The sequence below is a fragment of the Strongylocentrotus purpuratus genome, unplaced genomic scaffold (assembly GCF_000002235.5).
Source record: "Strongylocentrotus purpuratus isolate Spur 01 unplaced genomic scaffold, Spur_5.0 spur5_contig_847, whole genome shotgun sequence".
Lineage (NCBI taxonomy): Eukaryota > Metazoa > Echinodermata > Echinoidea > Camarodonta > Strongylocentrotidae > Strongylocentrotus > Strongylocentrotus purpuratus.
In genome coordinates, this window is record NW_022145554.1 from 425987 (window position 1) to 449227 (window position 23241).

Sequence of the window (23241 nt, forward strand, 5' to 3'; positions counted from 1 at the left end):
AGTTAAAGCCCTTCTGGCTCAGAATAGACAATAATATAATTATACTAGAGATAAAAAAAAAGACTTCCAACAAGCAATATCGAGGGAAAGACGCAGAGAGGGAGTGAATCTGGGTGAGAGAGGGAAAGAATGAGAGAGAAAACAATGTACGTGTGCGCGTTTGTGTGTGTGGGTGTGAGCGCGTGGGTGTGTGGTGGCGTGTTATTCTAAAAAAAAAGTGTCTAGCGTGTGTGTGTGTGTGTGTGTGTGAGAGAGAGAGAGAGAGAGAGAGAGATGTGGGGGTAACAATAGAGCCATCTTCTGGCGAATCCATGTTCAGAAACGGTATTCTATTTTTTATTTCAAATCTTGAAGACAGTACTGATTTATTTTTTTCAACATAAAATTAAAAACAGTTCAAAATTTGGGGTAGTTTTCAGAAGAAATGCATCCTATTTAGAGTTTATTTCAAGAGAAAACATTACATGTACAAGACACAACAAAAACTAATATCTATCAATTGGTAAAACAGTTTTTTTCTATCGTAGATAGAGATGGCACTTTCATTAACACACTCTCAATTGTAAATTTGTAAAAAAATTATACAAGATGTCAACGAAAAACTGAGAGCTTTTTGTCCTTCGTATTAACCAACATTTCATACAGGATAGAAATTTAATGCAGCGGAGTGGGAATCAACTTTTTAAGAGTGGGAATCCACACGGGAGTCATATTAGGGATCACTTCCTTTGGAATTAATTATGAAGTTTTCTCCCCTTATTCACTTTGAATAAGTATGAATATTTATTCTGTCATTTTGTTTTCCACGAACGTTTTGTGTGATAAAAGTATATGATTGGAGTATTAGGCCTATGAAGTATCATACACTTTTTTAAAATTAAAAACATATCCTAAATAGAGTTTAATTTTAGAAAATTTGCATTTTTCAGGGGCATTAGCAAAAAATATATAACTGAAGTGTTCCTGGATAAATAACATGAAGAAAAGGACTAAAATCATTGTATTGAAATGTTATTAAATAAACAATAATAAAAGAATTTTTAAAAACATTACAAATTTTAAAACACAGATGAAATTATTATACATCCAAGCCCATTGTAATAGAACAATATAAATGTATTTATGATTTTATATAAATCAATTAGCTGTATTAATAGGTATTTTTAATCTGATATTATTCAAATCCTATACAGTCTGTTATAAGGATAAAAGATAGACTTACTTTAACAAAGGATATATTAATTTCTTTTTCATTTCACAAAAAGTGCGAAAACTTAAAAGTTTACTAATAAGTTTGTTATGATTGCTCTCCAAGGCATTTGAAAATATACAATGTATTACAATTGAAAGAAACAAATATATCGTTATGTTATATTTGCACAATTACAATACCTTTTTTGTCTTCATTAATAGTAGGGCACATGGGCATATAATCAACAAAACCAGATATAAAGAAACTGAACAAAAAATGTGATATCATTTACAGTATATGCACTATTCCCCTCTACACTGTTATCTTGGAATACATGTTAGTTATAATAATAATAGTAACATTTTTATGGAATATAATAGTACGCTCCCAAGTGGTCCACATTGTAATTATTATTACAGCTGTCATTGGATTCAATTTCTAAACCACACATCTGACAAAGAAATGTACAACATATAAAAATATATGAGATTAAGTTTATCCATTTATGCATTGTTAGTTTTTGCAATTGGATACAATATTAGAGGGACTGGCTAGTGACATAGATAATTCTGTATGTGCATTTGTATTCATATTATATAGATATTTATTATGATTTATAACCACATTATATGTAAATCAATATATGATTAAGAGTAATAAAAACAATAATTATCAATAGGTTTTGCCAAATACTACTACAAATAATTCAGGGCATACAAATAATCATAAACATATTTAGATATTTCAAAACTAAAAGCTATCAAGCCTTATAATTGAGATTCCCTAGGTCTTATTTGACCATAATGTAATAAAAATAAAAACCTTCCTAAACCTGATCTAATACAAAGGATACATCTTGAATATATATTGAAGGATAAACATGTTTATATCAATTACATAAATGGAGGGGGAGGGGGCCTGCTATTGGGCTCAAGAAGAGGGGTAAAAAAAATTGTCCACAATAAATTCTATAAATGTTATATGCGGTATATGAATGAACATAATACAGATATTGACATAAAATAAAACTGTTTAGTAACCCTTATTTTTATAGTGGTGCAGAATTAAAGTTTGAATAATACACAAAAACTCAGAAGAATTTAGAATAAGCTGATTCTTTAGTGGTGAATTTACATGTGTTTTACATGCCATTTCTGATTGTGAGCAATTATAGATATACATATTTACACTGCTTGAAATAAAATTGGAAAAATTAATCACCATTACAGACGAGAGGACCTAAGATTACAAAATCAACTTTTGAAGTTCTTTAGAGACTGATTGGCATATCGATAAGAAATCACCAGACATACACTTGGAAATAATATTTCTATGTTACGTACATCATTAAAACTTCGAACAAAGATTTTCCAGAATAGTAATGGCTTTCCTTCCACTGATAAACAATTCCTTCAAATGGTTTGTATGAGAAAGCGTATCTTGCCTAGTTTGTAACACTCGCAAATAAATTTTCCTGTTTAATAAAATCGTTGCCCCTTCATATCTTTCTAGCTTCTTCATCTATCATCTAACACAGATGAAACGACACTTTGATTGATCTAATCACATCTAATCAATTTCTATTTGTTATTTCAAGTTTTTTGCAAGCCTGCTTTTTGGATAGAAGATGAATTTCAGGCTCGATTAGTCCCCAACTGCACTGACAGGATCATCATTGTAAAATTGTCACTTTGTAAGTAAGACAATTTTCCATGAAAACACTAGCTCCTTGTTTTAGGGGAAGTAAAAACGAAACCTTTACATACATGAATATTACAGCCCTTTTCACTAGATCTACTCCTATTAAACTAACTACAGGGATCATAACCTGAGCTTACATTTCAATTCACAGAATACTTCTAGTACTGATTCACAAAAACCCTGGCACGCCATGCAACAAATGCGGCAACCGATTCATTCACTTGAAGTTCTTTATTTTACTAATTAAAGTATACCAATCAACAGAAATAATTTTGGTTTGTATGTTAGTAGTTCCATGTTGCAAAAAATGAGCTTCAAATATCACTTCTGTAAAGAGAATTTGCAAGTTTAGATACACTTTCAATTACAATTAAGGCGCCTAGTGAGTAGACTACTAAACGCACCTGTGCATGGCAATTAACCAAAGTCTGTCCTGGGCCCCATTGCACAAAACTTGAAGTCAGTGACAAATGACAGTTTTTGTTATAAGCTTTTGATTTTTATTGCTTATCAGCAGATTTGTCATCGATTTTTGTCATTTGTCATTGAAAAGAGGCTTTGTGAAACGGGTACCTGGGTTCTGTGTGCGCAGTTTCAAGTTATATTTTATTTTCTTCATATTCCTCATCTGTTAGCTCATAAGTTTTCGTAGGTTGATTTTACACATTCTACTTACACACAAATTATCTTTCAAGTGATTGGTACACTTTAAGACACAGGGCCTAAGTCATGTTTAACGAAGGGCAAAGCAAGAGCCTGGTCTAAATCCTTTTGTTTAACTAGAATTTAGACCAAGTTTAAATCCAGTGTCCGATTGAACTTTAGCAGAACATGGTCAGTCTTTTCTTTGGTGGTAAAAGTCAGTATGTACACTACTTTGAAGTGAACAAAGTCAAATACATATATACAATAAATCAAAGACAGTTTCAATAGGATACAATGACGTAAACGTAAGTGCAATTGCAAGTTTGATACAATGACGACGGATAGTCAACCTGTTCAAAACGTTGAGCCACTCCCGCCACTCCCGCCACTCATCCTCTCCAAGCGCTATAGTTCTCCTTAGAACTATAAGCTAAGAAAGATAACCAACAGTCTTTTTCAAGACTACACAAACAGTCCTTTTCAGGACTACACACCCTCAAGAAAGATTACCGAGAGTCCTCAATCTTCTCTCTCTCTCTCCCTCTCTCTCGCACATGGTGCACCCGCAAGCCTACTGTATATCTACATCACCATGCAAGCCAACACTTACAAGCAGCATATAATGCTTATAAGCTCAGCCATTTGACAAGATCTTAGTTTATTTTGTCAAAAATGTTGAAATGTTCAAAAGCAAAAATAACTCTGCTGTCAAAATTATCTGCATTCAGAATTATCTGCATTCAGAATTAACTGCATTCAGAATTATCTGCATTCAGAATTAAATGCATTCAGAATTAACTGCATTCAGAATTATCTTCATTCAGAATTATCTGCATTCAGAATTAACTGCATTCAGAATTATCTGCATTCAGAATTACTGCATTCATTTTGTAGTATGTATGCTCATTTTGCTATATGACATTTCCTTATACATGTCACTTTTATATCTGTATTGTTTTTCTGATTTACAAATGCTGATTGGCAGTGACTAAAATAACAATCTTCCAGAAGAGTTGTAAAAACATACATAATTCCTAAAAGTAAAGAGTGTGATAGAGAACAATAAAGTTGAAGAGTTGACACTAAAGAGAATTCAACAATGTACATATTAGCAGATAATTCATGTGGACTATTTCCCCCCTTTCATCCTTTACTTATTCCTTTTTTGTCAGGTTTGGAAAAACTGACTGCATTTTGATGAATGAAAAAGGCATTTTAATACATGCTATTCAAATAAGATAGCAATTTTTTAATCTTGTGCCGGATAGAATAATAAGTCTGATTATCCCTTCCCTTTATATTCCACTATTATTCTCATTCCACAAACTAATTTTTTTCTTCTCTTTATATGTTTCAGAGGCTTCTCCCAATCCTTATATCACTCTTAATTATTGTTAACATACATCCATACATCACATATCAATGCCAATGAATTTAACATTAAGTTTCAAGCATTGAAAAATAGATTCATTCCTATAAAAAATTCTCTCTTTGCCTGTTACCAGATTATACGTTATTTAAAGAGACTACTTTAGGTATTTTCATTTCACCATGAGTGTTGCCAATTTAGATCCAGACAATACACACATGGTGACTGGTTGAAAACTAGTTTACCTCATCATCAACTTGGACGTCAGAGTAGACTGGCTTACTGGTGATGTAGAGAGAGTACTTTGACAACAGGAAGCAAGAAACAAAATGCATAAATCTCAAACATTTCATTTGTTTAGAGCAAGGGGCATTTCCAAATGATTAGTGTATCTCTAAAGAGAGTAAACAAATTTGATTCGTCTATGTAGAACAACATAGCATACTTTTAGTCCTTAATACTTTGTTATATTATCCTTTACATTACCACAGGCAGTTTAAACCTCTCAAATTTGGTACTTTTCAAAGAATTTTGGCTAATGATGATCATGATTATCATCAACTACAGCAAAATGGATTTTATACAAATGAATATGGGAAGGCACACTACAGGTGAAATTTGTCACATATTTTTTAAAGTTAAATTTGTGACTGATATTTGGAAACTTGATCGCAATATAGAGGTGAAGTCATTTCCAACACAATTTTTATTGATTTTAGATGTTTCTTGCTTCCTTTTGTCAAAGTACTCTCCCTACATCACCTGTCAAGGCTTTATCACTGATCAAGACACTGCTCTATATGCCTCATGAAATCTGAATGTTTCACCACAGGGAATTCCCTCAGGCATCGAGGGCACTGCAGAGGCTCCTCGTCGCTACAGGACGACTTCTGACCTTTCACCCCGCAGTCCACCGAGTCTTTGTCCGATGGGGATGGGGATGGCACGGGAGGAGAGATGGGAGGTGAGATCATGGAGAGGGACGCGAGGCCAAGGGAGCGGGAGGGGGCAGAGTGCGGGTGGTTGAAGGGTCCGTCGTGCTGGACGTCTTTGGGCAGGGTGGGGAAGTTGTCCAACGAGATGACCGAGTGATTCTGACCCATGCCATGGGGAGTCAGTTCTCTCCTCTCCTGTTAAATAAAGAAGAGAGAGAGAATGTCATGAATGAAGTCATCAAATCAAGACGAAGCAAGATTACTTGGGTGCAGTACAATGCCATACATTGTGAAATGACTATGGTTCTATAGAGTGGTGAAGTGTGACGTCATAAAAAAATCTATTTTTAGAATTTCTCAATTTTTTTCTTCATATTCCGAAAGAACATCAAAAATAATGTCCAAATGTCGAGAACCAATTGAATATGTTAAGCATTGGCTGAGATATGACCATCTGAATGAATATATGTCCTACGGGAACTCAGTGTTATATGCTCTGGCTCCTAACCATTAGGAGCCAGAGCATATAACACTGAGTTCATATGGGGAGTATATTTATTCAGAGGGTCATATCTCAGCTAATACTTAACATATGCAATTGGTTTTCGACATTTGGACATTATTTTTCATGTTCTTTCGGAATATGAAGAAAAAATTGAGAAATTCTAAAAATTGATTTTTATGACGTCACAGCTTCGGTACTCTATTACCACCTTAGCTGGTATCTCTCTATAAAATTTGAGGAATACTTACTCTATGAAGGTTATCTGGCAGTACATGTAGGTAACCAGCATTCATTCTCCTATCTGCCTGCAGCTGTTGGTTCTCTCTCTGAAGTTGATGCTTTTCTCTCTTTGCCAAATCAAGCTGTAAGAAAAGCAAACATAATGAAATAGCATAACAAATATTTGGACTGTACATATTCATGTACTGGGACGCAAATCTCAAAGGACCAAGATTTTTTTGATTTTTTAAATTTTTTTTAAAATTAAAAACATGGTTATCCACTATCCTCTCATACCGTAGTAATCAATAACATTGCATTTTTTTGATCATCTTCATATTCAAAATAATGTTGTTTACTGTATACTGTCTATAACATTGAAAAAGAAAAGCAATATTTGAATGATTCAAACAGAAACAGATCAAATAACTATAACATCAAATCCATTTTATTTAAATTAAATGAAACCAACGGCAGTGCACAGCCAAAGTTTCAGTCGATTTCAAATATCTCATAAAAGAATAATTGGGCCTTGTACTTGTACTTGTACATGTTCATAAACAAATTTCCAGAGTTTTATCTACTAATACCACTCTATCTCAAAACATGTAGAGGTGTTGTGGTCTAGTGGATAAGTCACTGACTGTAGACCATAAGGTAAGGGCTTCAATCCCCAGCCCAGCACTAACGTTCTTTGGTAAGACGTTAATCTACATTTGCCACTCTCCGCCCAGGTGTTAAATGGGTACCCGGTAGGATGCGAACATTGTGAGCATCTGTAAAATGGCACCTGGCTGGAATGTTCTTCAGTGACCGGAATGCATTTAATAAGCGCTTTATTATTATTATAATTAAAATTCTAGATACCCCTGACTTGACTTACTTGTTTACTCAGCTGGCGGACAAGTTCTTCAGCTTCCACGGAGTTCCTATTCAAGATGGCGTTCTCTCTCTTCAGTTTTTCCTTCTCGATATGTTCTTTCTGGAAATCTTCAGTATACTGCTTGAGCTGTAACAAGAAAAAAGTAATCATAAATTTATGTTTGAGAGTCAGATATAATACATGTACCGTACATGTTCGTTACCAAATCATGATTTACTGCTTTGACAAGAATTTAACGGGTCTTCCATGTGAAAAACGACTATACTGTTGAACATGTTTTTGTGTCAGAAATAAAACATTACAGCTACTTTTAGACTTTTTTCTTTTTAAACCAAAGCAGTAATTCTTTTTTCAGAATAATGTTGAGATGCTTTGATTACAACATTAAAATGTAATATTTCTATATAACATATATATAGAGAGAGAGACAGAGACAGAGAGACAGAGAGAGAGAGAGAGAGGAGAGAGAGAGAGAGAGAGGGAGAGAGAGAGAGAGGGAGAGAGAGAGAGAGAGAGAGAGAGAGAAATATATAAATTTTTTCATTTTTTACAAGTGTTGTACTTAAGTTTTCCCGAAATGTATTGTTGTACTGCAACCTACAAGTATATCCTATGGCTCTTGTGAAATAAGCTCAGACAACACTTGGACAATGTAAAGGACAATGTTTAAATATAAACATTATTGTATAGGATGCTTCCTTGCTGTATATATTGACATTTCCTTTCATGTACTTCATGGAAAGTCCCATGAGATTTCCATAGTTCACTGACACGATTCTTTCTTCACTTCTCTTCTCTCTGCTGTTCTCAATCTCTCATATCCAATGATATCCCCATAAATAATAATAAATAAATCAAATACAATATGGGATGTGGTATTTGATTCAAGGAAAACACTGCACTTTAAACCAGGATGTAAACATCCTTTGTATACAATGACAAGAAGAAGGAATAACATCCCCCATTCATTAAAAACTGAATGTAAATGTACATGGGGCATCATTGTAGTGTCTAGAGAGGAATTAAAATCTCAAAATCTTGCACGTGGGAAAGGGAACTTCACTTAAGTATGATGCACGAGTGTAACTTAGTCTTGATCCTGTTCGTACAATGTGGGTGTGCATTCGGCAAAGGAGATACAGGATTTTGAAATGGGGGAGGGGGTGGTGGAGGGGGAGGACGAGGGTGTATCTACATGTAGGGAGCAGTTGGTCCAATAAGGTCTTATAGGTCATGATTCTTATAGGAAATTTGACATTATCCGGGTTCTCAGTTGATAAAATGAAGCAACCTTGAACTGCCTTGTACTGAGACTAGTGAGAGTGATGATCACGATGTGATTTATTGCGCGAACGTCATTGAGTGCTTCTCAAAGCAGATCCGCTTTTATTCTCAATCAAATAGGGTATCAGATTGTTTTAAGATCATTTATCTATTCCTCATCATAGAAAGTAGTGCTCCATACAATCACAGCTTCATCCACTTATAATTTATAATGTCATGCCAGACAGGAAAGAGATTTCCTTTTCAAATCGCGGGTTTGGAGCCCGCAGAAGGTCATTAAATCATGTACTTCACACAATGCCCTTCTGGCCCTGAACAGATTAAATTATCTTGTTTTGCTGTAAAAATTGATAAACCATAAAATGATGCAACACTCTTTCACTGAACAATGAACAAAAGCGTGACCATCTGTTACTTATTACAGGAAAGTGTTCTGCACATTAACACAGCTGTATCAGCTCCAGGGTTTCCAAATTGTTCTTTCAGATAATAAACTACTGTTCCTGCATGAAATCCTTTGTTTTGTCAGTAAATGATAGTAAACCCATGTACTAATCATATTGAAATGATGAAAAAGACATTGCGAAAGTGTGGAAGTGAGTGGTTCATTGCAGGAAGTGATAACGGAAGATACTTCAGGGTTTTTATGATTTTGCTCTTGAAGTCACACAACAGATGACCTCAATTCAGTATTTTAAAAAAGTTTGTGCAAAAAAGAAAATCCCCTTTGAACATACTCTCACTAGGGAGATATAGGATATTAGTAATATCTATTGTGGTCTAGTGGTTAAGTCATGGGACTGTTGACCCCATGATATTGGGTTCAAATCCATGCAAAGGCGGTGAAGTCCTCTAAAAAAGCATTCATCTGCATTTGCAACTCTCGGCAGATATGTAATGAATGGGAGTAAAAATATAGGAAGAAATGCTTGAGCATCTCTTTATGGTTTAGCCAAAGTCTGGGAATTAATAGTAATTTGTGCTTTGTATAATCAGAAATAATGTGCTTTAGAAATCAAGCTGCTAACTGTTTTCATCATCCTATGAATATTCATGACATTTGTATAAATAGTTTAATTAAATATAGAATAATATGAATATTTTCTATTTCTCTTTTTTTTCTTCTATTTCTCATGCACAATATAAATATATGCTCTGAAGACAATTGCTCGGCTGTAAATTCCTACACTAAGTTTGGACCAATCACTATGACTATAAACCCCAACCTACATTCATTTAGAACACAATCACAACCCTACCCCTAAACCTACATTTTGTACATCTCTGACATGTACGTTGGACCAACCTAAAGTACATAGGTATACCATTCAGTAGGAATAATAACTAGAGTGAAGCCTTCCTTACCTGTTGTTTCACGACCTCAGTGTCATACTTCCTACTGTCTCGCCTAGTTTGCCTGACATCATGTTCAAGGTCGATGACCTCCTTCTGAAGTCTTCTGATGATGTCGTCCTTGTGCGCCGCTTCCGTCTTGTCGACGCGTCGGTGTCTCGTACAATCCTCGTTCTCCTGGCTCTGTCTCTGAAGTTTGCTCATCAGTTCTTCGTAGTCTCTGCACTGCACTTCTAAGACCTATATTTAAAGGGGTTGTCATCAAAAAAGAAAAATCTGTATTGAAGATTGTACGGTCCAGAGGTCAAAGCCAAAAGCAAAAGAACAGTCCGCTTATGTTTTCAAATTATGGATGATTCAATAGTTATTTACAAAAAATATTCATTGCTTATAGAGTATTCTACTCGTTTAATGAAGTTCTGTTTACAACAAAGATAAGGCTAATCTGTGTATAATTGTTGCTCTTTCCTTTCAATATTTGGAACCATCTCCATAAGAGGATGTTTTTCCACATTTGACAGAAGGACTGTCCATCATCACTATACATCAGCTCTTTATTATGAGGAAATTTATTGCATAGAAAAAATGTAGTTTCATATACGATTCATTTCTACAAAATGGGACAGATATTTTCTTTGTGGAATGATCACAATGGAAAGGAGGACAATATTAATTTTGTACCACAAGCTATTAAAGGGATTCAGTAACTTTTTCTCAGATTCTGAAACAAAATCCTGGATTTAGCTCATGCTGCAATGATAATTATAAACCTTTAAGTCAGTCAGGAACCCCCTGACTTTTACAAGCCGATCGCCTGTCCGATTATCAAGATATTTATGATTGGAATTACAAATTTTGAAAACTGTTTGCCAAACGATTTCATAACACTACAGTCTAATGTTGTTAAACGAGTATGGTATAACTGGTCACTCAAAGATTTTTACTTTTTTGAGGCACTAAATCATTTTGAAGCGCGATTATTTTAGAGCTTCAATATTACACCATATCACAGACATTGATAACATGTAGGGCCGTGCATCTCAGATTTAACATTGTTAAATGATGCCTTTAAGTTATAACTAACCTTATTCTTGTTGTTCAAATCAGTATTAGTTTGGGTCAGTTCTCCTTTGGCCACATCCTGCTGCTGACTGTACCTCTGCCAACGTTTGTTCATCCTGGTCACCTCCTTGAATTGGTCGGAGAGCTGCTTCTTCTCCTGCTCCAGCTGCTCCAGCTGTCTCTTTGTGATCTTCAGTTGGTTCTCTACGCTCACCGGGGTGTCCATCATGCCTGGTGTGGACTCAACCTGTGGAAAACAATCAGGAGATCTTCTACATTATACAACAGTCATGAAACAAAGTATGTATTTTAATACAGTAAGGTTTTCAGTGTTGTCAATTAAGCCTGGTGTGGACTCAACCTGTAAAAAAGAAGCAGGAGATCTTTTACACTATATACTACAGTCATGAAACAAAGTATGTATTTGTCTTTGTTGTCAGTTAAACCTGGTGTGGATTAAACCTGTGAGAAAGATGCAAGGAATTTTCCACATAATACTCAATTTTTGAAACCAATTCGTCCTTGTTTTCACGAAGTGACGGTAGTGAGCAAAATCGTCACGCAAAGTGAATGCAATTTTTTTTCACTACCGTCACTTCGTGAAAACAGCGACGAATTAATTGCATGTTTAGATTATTAGGGTACTGGGTTGTCCATCATATCTGATGTGGAGTCAACCTGTAAATAACAAGCATGAAATCACACTCATTTTAATCAAATCATGAACAGTAGATGGGCACCCTTTTCTAGTATTCAAGTATCATAAATAAAATGTGTATTACACAATATGATTTTGTTAAAACAAGTTAATAACTAGCACAAACGAAACAATCACATAAAAACTTTAATACAAGTAGCATGTGTATCATGATAATGCATGAAGGCCTAATGTTATGCCTCAAAACATAATTAATATTTTATACAATATCATCAGAAAAAGAGACACGTAATGTAGAAGACTTACAATATTCTGAGACTAACCGTTCCTTCAAACAGAATCAGAATAATCAAATACATGCTTGGTCTTTTATACACAAACATTACATCACTGCTAATTTAGATATTATATCGGATGGCTAGGGATTTTTCTTTTTATGACGCATCAGGATTTTATCACATGTGGTTCATGTGGCATTTTGAATGATATACATGTAATCCACACGTACTGTATACATTGTACTTGTCATTCAATAGCACTTCCAATGATTGTGCAATCTGCCAGAATCTTCTGCCATTTAATCTACGCAAAACCATGTGACTTATTTGTCAACACCATAACTAACAAATAAACATGTCACAAGTTCAAACTGGCAACAATGAAAGTCAATGGGGCAGTAGACTGAATTTACGCAATGCTGGTGAGTAGTACAATAATGAACAAGGTACATTGCATCATGGGAGGATTGTGACGAAACTGATAAGCAGTTAACTTGATACGTTCAGGGCCAATCTTCAAGTACTGTCAAAAGTGTCATCATGAACTTTTGAAACAATTGCTCAATTGAATGATGCATCATGCACTTAATCATTGCTGTATTCATGTCAAAACTCGAGAGTCATGCACAAATTGTCTTCATGAACAATTGCAGGACTTCAATATTCACCCGGGTTTTTCAAAACTTTTCCCTGGACTTAAGAATTTCATTGCATAAGGGTTCACTCGACGATATCTTATTTCACAGATATTTTTTTAAGACTATACACAGTCCTTTTCAGGACTACACACACACACTCAAGAAAGAAAGATTACTAACAGTTCTTTTCAGGACTCCCCAATCCTCCCCCCTCTCTGTCACTTGGAGCAACCATAAACCTATTGTATAGTATTTTTTATTATTTTACATTTTCTAAATTTTCTCAATATCAAATATAGAATAAATTTGTGTTTGAAACTGTATAACACTGTACTGATCAGCCCCTAATCATTCCCCCTCTAACCCTAAATCCTGTACCCCCCCCCTCCCCCATGATCTGATAAATAATATTTACAACAGAAATTTCTTGGAGATATCCTGACCAATCATTTAATTTTAGTTACACTACAAACAAATTTGAAGCTTTCAGAGAAAACAAAATTCAAATTTCGCATGGCAAAATTAGGAATTCAGTCTATTTTGCATATCTTTTTACAAGTTTTCAGGGGGGAGGAATTAAGGGTTCAAAGTATGAGTTTGAAGGTCAAAAAATTCAGGAATCATTCCTCAGGAAAAAAGAAGAGTAGTTGGCAGTTATAAAATTTGCAAAAATTCTTCAGATGTTACATGTACAAGACTACTCACCTGTATTTTGGTAAAAACCAGTCACTGGTGATTCAATATTCAAATTAACCAAAGTAATCCAAGTTGGTTTTGGTTTGAACAATTGATGTCAGAATGAATCACTAACCCTATTACCCTTGTTTATATAGACATGTATACTCATAAAATACTATTTAATCACCCAATCATCACAATTTTGTTATTGCACCTTTATATGGTAAAGGTTTTTTGGTTAGTTTGTTTAGATTATCAGAGTAAAGATTGAAAACAATAAATAGATATAAAAATAACTTTAAAAATCCCTTACCTCAGATACAATCAAATCAAAATGTCATTCCCTCTAGCTTGATTATTAAAATTCCATATGGTTTCATTAAAAAGAAAATGATATCATTAAAATATTTATTTTGAAGTTCTATATTTGAGGCTGAGAAAAAAATAATCAGGAAATAACAAAAATACCACAGAATGTCATTCAACTAAATCATTAAAAACATTTCCTCGTCTCTAAACTAACAAGGAAAGAAAAAGTTAATTTGAACATGTAGCTTGAAGGAAACATTTTTGTTTTAGCGTTGGGTTACCTGAATGAAGTTTTTAAAAAAGAAGAAGAAAAAAAAAAGAAGCTTATTGCAGGAAAAGATGTCATCATAATTCTCTTCTTTTCCCTTTTGTGGTTTGATGCCTACAATTTAGGCTTTTTCATCCATGGTAATACCTACATAAACGGCAGGAGAGATAAAGAGGCCTAAAGCTTTATCAAATTTGTATAAAGAATTGATGCCATTGGAAAGTATATCCCATCCCAGCAGATTACTTTAAGGTTTCTTAGTTTTTGGAAGTCTGCTATCAACTCATCTACTCAAAAAAAGTCTTACCTAACCTAGCAGTAAGAGGGAAATAAACTTACTCCAAGAACTGGCTACATGTAGATACAGTAACAAGCTGGGACGGGAACCAGGAAACTCACAAACAAGTGATTCAAATCATAGCCACGTAACCACACAACCAACCCTAACAATCACATTTTCACACGCCAACGCCAAAAGGAAATCCTTAACATTTTGTATCCTTTAAATCACTGCCAGGCTCCAACTCTTACGAAACCCAGCAAAGTACACTGATTGAATGCCTTGTGGATATGGTTCATTTAACTTAAATGAGGAAGTTCTGCAGCAATATTAATGAGAAGTTACCTACAGATGTAATCAGCCAGTTGCAGGAATGATATGTATATGCCAACAATAAGGTGCTGAAAAGAAAATATGCTGAAGGCAGATCCCTAAAAATGAGGAACTACAAGCCCAAAAACAAACTTCTTATTGACTTGTTTTGAAAGAAAATAATACATGTGCAATTCTTACGAAATATTGAAGAAAAGTACCCTTTGTAACAACTTGCAGAAACCCAGAAGTACATTTTAATCATGAAATTATCCAAGAACCTTAACATGTGTGAAAGCAAAAAGGATTCTGACAAATTTATGTCAGTTTAAAAGATATTGTTTTGATAATGTAGTTATTCACTGGACCCCTCTTTGGATTTAATTTGAAGTTATTGTTTTTTCTGTTTTGGATTATTTTTTTTAATAAATAGGATTGTAATTTTAAACCCCTGGGAATGTCCAATAAAATGAGATTATTCAAGACAAACTTAAACCAATGTACATTCTGATATAGATCTAAATAATACTATCAAGGTGGATAACAATAGCATTAAAAAAAAAGTATGACTATTCTTTTGTTTCTACTAGGACTCTCCACACCACCTCAGTTTCCAGGTCATCATAATATTTGTTTTTAAACAATCCAATGGAAAGCCATTATATATTAGTTGTAGATGTGGCATTGTTCTATGAAATATTATGTACACTTTCGATGTGTATATAACGTGTCCCTGTACAAAGTACATGTATACGCTGTACAGTTGGCCATATGCCAATTTAATCTTGAACAATGGAGGGGAATTCCCCATTACACTACTGTATTAAAGGACATTCAAAGTAAAGTGTTAAAAATGGCACAGTGATTCTGCAGCTGCGTGTAGCAAGGAAAAGGTGTAGATTCAATGAAACAATATTCTTGCCAGGGCTAGAGCCTGGGAATAGATTTCAATTTCCCCAAATACATAAGAATACCAACAAAAATATGAGAGAGTGTTTGTAGCATATTATTAAAGGTACATCAAATTTCCATATATGCTTTTATCTGTTCTTTAAATGCACTGTAATTTATTGTAGGTCTATACTGGGATAGACAAATGTAGGTCTATGCTGTAATATATATACTTGTGTACAAAAATGCTGTAATAGTTGTTTTATCACTTTTTCTGAGAGACATACACTGTAAGATAAAAATGTTTTATGTGCTGGCACTGGCAGTGACATGGACTTTAAAAAATCTGCTTAGTGGATTGATTGTTTGCCAGTTGCCACATCACGGACCTGCTAGTCTTATTCAGAGACCTAGTTAAAAAAAAATTGGCTTCATTCTACTGTAAATAATATTAAAATGCAGGGAAAATTGAAAAATACAGGCATACTGCATATTATACCTTGGGTTTCCTCAAGCATTTTATAAAATGTTGGTATCCAGATAAATAAGAGAGTTTATGCATTGGAAATAGTCCCACTTAAAATGTATCAGGTCTTACCAGGGACTTGGGAGACCCAAGTCCCTGGTCTTACTAAATAGACTAATTTTTCATTTAAATACTGCATGGTAAACATGTAATGAACAAACACATTTTTATGGCATCATATGTTGACAGATTACCATTATGATTAGAATTACCAATATAGGGGAATTTTGTATTTTACATTTATGCGCAATACTAATCTCTCTCTGACAACAAAAACAAATATGTGAGTCACAATCAATTGATTAAAGGAGTAGATAACAGGTATACTCAAGAATTCTGAAGCCATACGCATCAAAATCTGCATGTATCAACAAGAATTTCAGTTTTTAAATTTCTGATCAACCATGAGTGTTGATCAAAATTCAGAACCAGGATTTAAAATACACAGCAAGATTCGTATTTTGTAATAGTTCACATAGATTGAAGTAGACAATCGTTTTATATAAATATTGAATTCATATGCACAGTGGCAATTAAACCACACGAGATATCTGTTTAAAAGCTCTCATTTACTGTAACACTGAATCAAATGAAATAAGAATAAAGCTTCAAGAATCCATTTGTATGAACTTCAGTACACAGAGCTGCACAATTTCTTTTTTTGTACGTACATGTACATGTAGGTACATGTATAATCAATTTTTACGGTTTACATGCATGAGGACCTTGTTAACATTTTGAAAGTTTGGTAGTCTGGAGTCTTTGGACTTAGATTTGGAGAGCCCACGTGCGACGGGCATCCGTCTGTGTCATTTTCAGGGCAGTGTTTCATGAAGCATTTTTTATGCAATTACGAGTTCACCGACATCCCATTGAAATATCAAAGTTATCTCAGGGAACCCGCACTACTGATAGTTCAGTGAAATAATGCCCAGGGCCTCATTTCACAAAACTTCAGTCATCAGTGACAAATGACAGTTTTATAAGCTAGTGAAATCCTTGCTTCTGATTGGTTATCAGCAGATTTATCACTGATTTTTGTCATTTGTCATTGGAAAAAGGCTTTGTGAGGAAACGGGTCCAGGGTGAACAAATTCAGATTAATGATAATAATAATAAGATGTTTGTATACCGCAAATTGTAAATTGCCTCTAGGCGGTCAACGATCAACCAACTCGCACTGACTCAAAGATCATTAGCTCGGAGTCAAGTCCTTGACAATGCTTGATCATGGTCTGTGCAATTAGAAACAATGGGACAGGACTAAAAAGACACCCCCACTAAACAAATAGCCCTTATACGTAGAAAGCTAAATAAGCATAAAACTTGTAGTTGAGACTTACCTGACCACCGGGGAGCTTATTCCTCTTGAAGTCCTTTAGCTCCGAGGTAAGTCCCTGACATTCCTTGATCACGGCCTGAAGCCTGTGCCTTAGAACTTCTGCTTCTCCTGTCAAGGATTGGCAAAGATTCTTGGAGGTCTGGCCATCTTCGGAATAGACATGGAGCTGAGCCTGTAACCTTGCTATCTCCTGTGACTTCTCATCCGATGACAGCTGAAGCTCCTCCCGCAGCTCAATAATTTTCTTCTCAAGATTCTGGATTTTATTGTCTTTGGCTTTGAGCTGCTCCTTTAATCTTGTAGTCTGTGGGTCAAGCAAAATGTTCATGTTTCAGAATCACCTTCTTTCTTTTGTTACAAACACTTTTATAACCAGTAGCATTTTGACTGGCCAATACACTAATTTTGGTGTATACTTGAATTCTCAATTTCCATATCTGATTTACTTCGATAAGTTTGATTGATTTTAGCTCTAAAATTTTATGCTCAAGAACTGTAAAACCTACAAATGGTTGACGTCAATGGATGACAGCCTAGCATGAAGGGTGTTCTCATACAGGACTGCATTTTTTTTTATCGTAATTTTCAAACATAATGGGTACTAATATGTGGATGTCTTGTCTGTTTGGATAGTCAGATACGTAGTTCTTCTTTGATGACAAAAGGTGTAAAAAAAGAAGAAAAAATGGGTTCTATTATATTCTATAGTAAACTTTTACAATGCATTTAGGGCACATTTGCCAAGTCTGCTTGCCGCCTAAAAAAACAATCATATCGATCATGATTGCACAAGTAATAACAGGGGGTAGCATGATATTAGCTTAGACACATTTTTGTTATGCTTTGAAAACCACAATGTAAAAAAATCATCACAATTGAATGTAACAATGTCTGCCTTTCTTTCTTATTGTCTGGTCTCTGGTGAGAGAGGAAGTGATCCAGCAGACATAAACATTTTCTAGGCTAATGGAAAAAGTAAATTCAGACATTTTGATTTCATCTTTCACCAGTTTGTGAATGGTTGCTTATTATTGTTAAATATCACCTTGATTAAAACAAAATAATTATTTTTGATTTATACTCTGCTAAAACAACACAGCTTGGGATTAAAATAAATACCTCTCTAGCCTTGAGTTAAGACTAAAAATTTACAATTTACAAGGTGAACATTTATGTACTCTAACTTAATAACATGAACTTTGCCCAATGGGAATTCCCACAGCTCATTTATATTGTATGAGCAGATCGCATGTTTTGAAAGATAACAAAAACATGCAACGCATCTGCGCACAAAAAAAATAAATTAAACTGCCATTTACTCGCCGCATGATAACTTCCCCTATGAATAATTTGCTGGGGAAAACCATGTCATCCCGCCAAAATTTGATAAGAAATATAAAAAAATACAAGATATTCTAGGTTTTAATTTCTTCAATAGGGGTGTGTACTTGTACCTGAAGCAGTTTACATGCATGTATCTTTAAAAAACTATATATACTGTATATAAATGAAAAACACCCGGCATTATATTATTTGCGAGGGTAAATACATGCATCCACAGCTTTTAGGATTGCTTAAAAATACATTTGAACAAATATTTTTTAACATGAGAAATCAATTAAAATAGAATCATTGGAGATCCTGGAATTAATTAATAAAAATATGAAATTGCTAGAAGGAAGTGAAACTGATACTAGAAACTTATGATAAATAATTACCTGTTATTCCAAGAAAATTGGCAATACATAAAAATACCCATTTCTTCACAATTTTTAAATAAAAATTAAAATTAAAACAGGGCTTATATGATACGTAATCAAACTGGAGCTGCTGTATTCGCAAAAATGTGTCATGAAAAATTTGAAAATTATCCCTCCAAATTTGGAGGTTTTTTTTATTAAAAATAAATTAATTTTCAGTTTCCAAAAATGAACATACATGTACATGTACATACATGTAGTAAGATGATGACAGATGATTGAAACATTTCATTTTTATTGCTTTCAGCCCTTATAAAATTGATTCAAAAAATTAAATGAAACATTACTTCACAATAGTTTTTTGAAAGGTAGCCAAATTATAAATGAAACATAAAGACAATCATGTTTCATTTTTAAACTGAAACAGTCCATTGTTTAGTCTCATGATCAGTCACTCGTAAAACAGAAAGAGAAAAAAAGAAAGAAAAAATTCCTTACTTGGTCCCTTCCATCTGCTTGTGTCAGCATCGATAGTGGAGGTGGTCTCTTCAGTTCAACAGACCACTGAGCTTCCGACAAAGTAACACTGCCCACTCTCACTTTATCAAGTTTGTCAAGCAAAGCCGGATCCACAAAAACACCATTCTCCTCTGTGACTTTTACAACCAACTCCAAACACCCTTGCAAATCTTTAATTTCGTTTCTTTGATCCTCAAGAAGTTCTTGAAGTACCCCTAACCCTCCTAACTGCACCCTCAGATGATGTGTCTCATAGTTTTCATCTGAGTTTGGACTTTGCGATCGCTTCGTCGAGCGCCTTTGGGTCACCTTGTGGTTTTCCGGTGAGCTTTGCTGAAATTGCTGGCCAGGGAAATTAGTCCTACTTGGGCCGTACATGTCGATATCTTCCGCTACGTATGGGTCCCTGTTTCTGTAGCCTGGCATGACGGTCCCATTGTTGACCCCCGGAAGGTGATGTGGGACGCTTGACCATGGGTGTTGGCCGCTACTGGCGTTGACCCCTCCGGAAGTCTGAATTCGCTGCTGGGCCTGGCCATGGGTCCGACCGAGGTGAACTGGCGATGCATTAGCAGCAGCCATCGTTATAAGAGAACGTTTCTATCTGTACTTTAAAAGAAAAAATTCAATAAAAGAAATAGATTAGTATCCTATGATTTAACACGGCACTGGGAAAAATAAAATCCTACCATCCAGAAAATATTCCAATATTCAGTCATGCACCATCACTGGTGTATTTCATGGATGATACTCACACAAACAACTGCAAAATATTTATATTATATCTTTCTAAAAGTTTCAGGAACTTTGTGACTAAGATCTATGTACAGTCATAAGGACACTCCCTGGTTAAGCCTAAACAAAAAAATGCTCTGAAACCGAGACTTACAATCGGAGTCTCGGACCCCACCTTGCTTAGTCAAACCTTGAAGAGTTAATTGACTCACTCGACAAAAGGTACAGTTTACACATAATCTGGGGTTTTTTTTAAGCTCACTATAATCTGACTTGGCTTTTATCCAAGACAAACACTATAAAGTCTGAGAACTTGAAGAGGATCAAGTACAAAAACAGAACAGCAGTTCACACCCATCACAAAGTGCTTTATACATGTCATGCACGTGCTGTTTATCCAGGGTATGTCTGATTCTCTGCCTTATCTGAATCATAATATAGGATTCATATACAGAAATCCGGGCCAACTCGGCCTCCGGGACAACTCGGCCCAGCTGCAAAACAGTCATTTTTGTTAATTTTACCCTAACCCCAACCCTAACTCTAACCCTATCCCTAACCCTAAATCTAACCCTTACCCGTACCCGCACCCTAAACCTAACCCTAAACCTGCAAAAACTGACCGTTTTTGCAGCTGGGCCGAGCTGTCCTTTGGTCCGAGTTAGCCCGACTTCATCTACAGATACATACATGCACATGTAGTACAATGTAGGCCTAGATGTGTGCTGTAACTGCAAATCCTTTGCAACTTACATTTGTACATCTACATTTACTTTTCTTTAATGGTGAAAGTCTCACAAGGTTAATACATTTGATAATGTAAACTGAAAAGAAAAACAAATTATTCTATCAGATTGAATCTAAAGTTCAGATACAGTACATGTACCACAGGACAGCTTTACTTTTATCTGCTTTCATCCTAACAAATTATGTACTAAAGTTTACAGTTAACAGATTTTCATCGATAGCACTTACATGTACACACCTGTATGTATGTACAGTGTATACACTATTAAAGAATGAGAGCACCAGGATTTTCTTATTTTCTAATAACAAATTTTCCTGTAACTTCTTTAAAAGTTCAATCTTTATTTTCTACTCTCTCTCTGCTTAGGTTGAAGGTTACTGTTAAATCACCTACATGTATATACAGTCACAGTATCAAACAAAGCTGCATCCTTCTTTTTTTTTATTATCATTTTTATTTTATACTTTACATGCTCTGATCAGTTTGGTCTTAAGTTCCTTTCTTGATCATCTTTGATTGTATTTTTGCACACTTGTTAAAAAAATAAGCCAAGTGATACATACTTTTAGATCTACCGTCGTCTACGTAAAAAAATGCATGCCTGTCTTGTGCTTGTTGTAGTTGTAGTCCTGAGAATTTGCCTGATATGTCTGACACTTCTTAATGAAATACCACGTACAACATACACGTAACATCGAATGATCAATCATGACCATACTTTAATTAGAGTAGATAAATAATATGCAGTAGATAATTATACCAATCACTCTACTAGAGACCACCTACAGCAGATACAAATGTGTCAAGGTCATATTTTTCTCAGTCAAAAATTTAACAAGACAAACTAGTTCCTAGACTTAATCTTACGTTTTACCTTTTTATTTTGAGTGACAAACATCCATTAATCCATGTAATATACGTCTGTGTACTTTCGTTTAAATAACTTGTTAGGGAACTACTGACTTTATCCGAGTACTTTGCGTTTCTGTTATAATTCGTATACCGATAGTTACGACTTAGTCACTTACACATACATAGGGTCTATTATGACACACAACATAGGCATTTTTCTGCGAATGCCAACAAACCGTTAGTCATCAAATTTCAGCAGATATTTCAAAGTAAACCTGCAAAGATCAATGCAGAGTAGAAGTATAATTTGCTAATCATTCCCAGGCATTATTTTGCTGGTTATTTTGCCACTTACCAATGCAGAATGCTATTATTTTTCTCTTTTAACGTCAGACCTCTGGATCTGTAGCCAGGTCAACAATCAGTGGGCCGCCATCACACAAGGCGCAGAAATACGGAATGCAAGTAGTAGTGCACAGGCTAGGCAGGAAGCGCGATGCTCTTGCTTGCATGATGCATGACGTCATCACATACGCCAAACGAGGCGAGGGGAATACCCTGACGCAATGCCATTATATTGCAGGTAGTTCTCGCGGCCGCTCTAGACGTTTCTATTCTCCAACTTGAAGCATTTCATTCATCAGCAAAATCGTTTGTTCTAATATTTATGATGGTAATCATAGCGTGCATCCTGGTTATTTCCCGGAACATTTCATTGTCATTTTTATAATCATTGCCCCTTTTACGTACTGCGCAACAAAAGTATGATTTAATATAGCTTATTATACATGTACTCATAAATACCATCTATTGACTATACATTTAAACCTTATTATATTATCTTTGTATGTAATGCTCTTAATAGTACTAGTACATGTAGACCTACCTCGAAAACAAGAATTCCTATATAAGGGGCTTCAAGTATCTTTAATTATTCTGAAGATTAATCGTGTCATGATCAGAAAATCCAAATAAGCTGTCACTGGCAGATCCAGGATTCTCTGGCAGAGGGGCACAAGTCAGAAAATTCTGTGACAAGCCTCCCCCCCCCCCCCCCCCAAAAAAAATAATAATTAATTAATAAATTAATTTAAAAAAAAATAATAATAATAATAATAATAATAATAATTTGTTTGTTGTTTTTTTTTTTTTAAGGCGGTTTACTGCATCCGCTTTTCGATTTCTGGATACGCCTCTATTATTATTTCAATCGGACTCGATGATGAGGCTATTACAGGTAGTGACTCTTTTAGAGCAGGATTAATTGAGTGACATCATTTTTGCAATAACTATTAGTCCTTTTCTGAGCCATTAAAAATATCATTAAAATATATATTCCGACAATCACAACTAAGACTG

The 23241-nt window shown here is 34.8% G+C and overlaps 1 protein-coding gene across 2 annotated transcripts; it reads right to left on the reverse strand.

Annotated features, from left to right (window-relative positions):
• Positions 1 to 5452: 5452 nt before the first annotated feature.
• Positions 5453 to 22364, reverse strand: LOC100888027 (centrosomal protein of 55 kDa). Of its 2 annotated transcripts, none has more exons than XM_003726330.3 (8): positions 22238 to 22364; positions 19527 to 20156; positions 17330 to 17632; positions 11171 to 11395; positions 10099 to 10326; positions 7450 to 7575; positions 6596 to 6709; positions 5453 to 6037 (listed from the first exon to the last, which is right to left on the reverse strand). In XM_003726330.3, the coding sequence occupies exons 2-8, from the start codon at positions 20127 to 20129 to the stop codon at positions 5684 to 5686; spliced, it is 1953 nt and encodes a 650-aa protein (XP_003726378.2). In that variant the 5' UTR covers positions 20130 to 20156; positions 22238 to 22364; the 3' UTR covers positions 5453 to 5683. The 2 variants fall into 2 exon arrangements, with proteins under 2 accessions (XP_003726378.2, XP_011676997.2); XM_011678695.2 differs by having other exon boundaries at positions 5454 to 6037; positions 19527 to 20151.
• Between the last annotated feature and the right edge of the window lie 877 nt (positions 22365 to 23241).

Coding starts and splice junctions, on each gene's coding strand:
- LOC100888027 (XM_003726330.3), bottom strand. CDS start 20,129: ATGGCTGCTGCTAATGCATCGCCAGTTCACCTCGGTCGGACCCATGGC. Junction 17,633..19,526: donor AAGCAGATGGAAGGGACCAA/GTAAGGAATTTT, acceptor CTTGACCCACAG/ACTACAAGATTAAAGGAGCA. Junction 7,576..10,098: donor CTGAGGTCGTGAAACAACAG/GTAAGGAAGGCT, acceptor TTCTTGTTACAG/CTCAAGCAGTATACTGAAGA.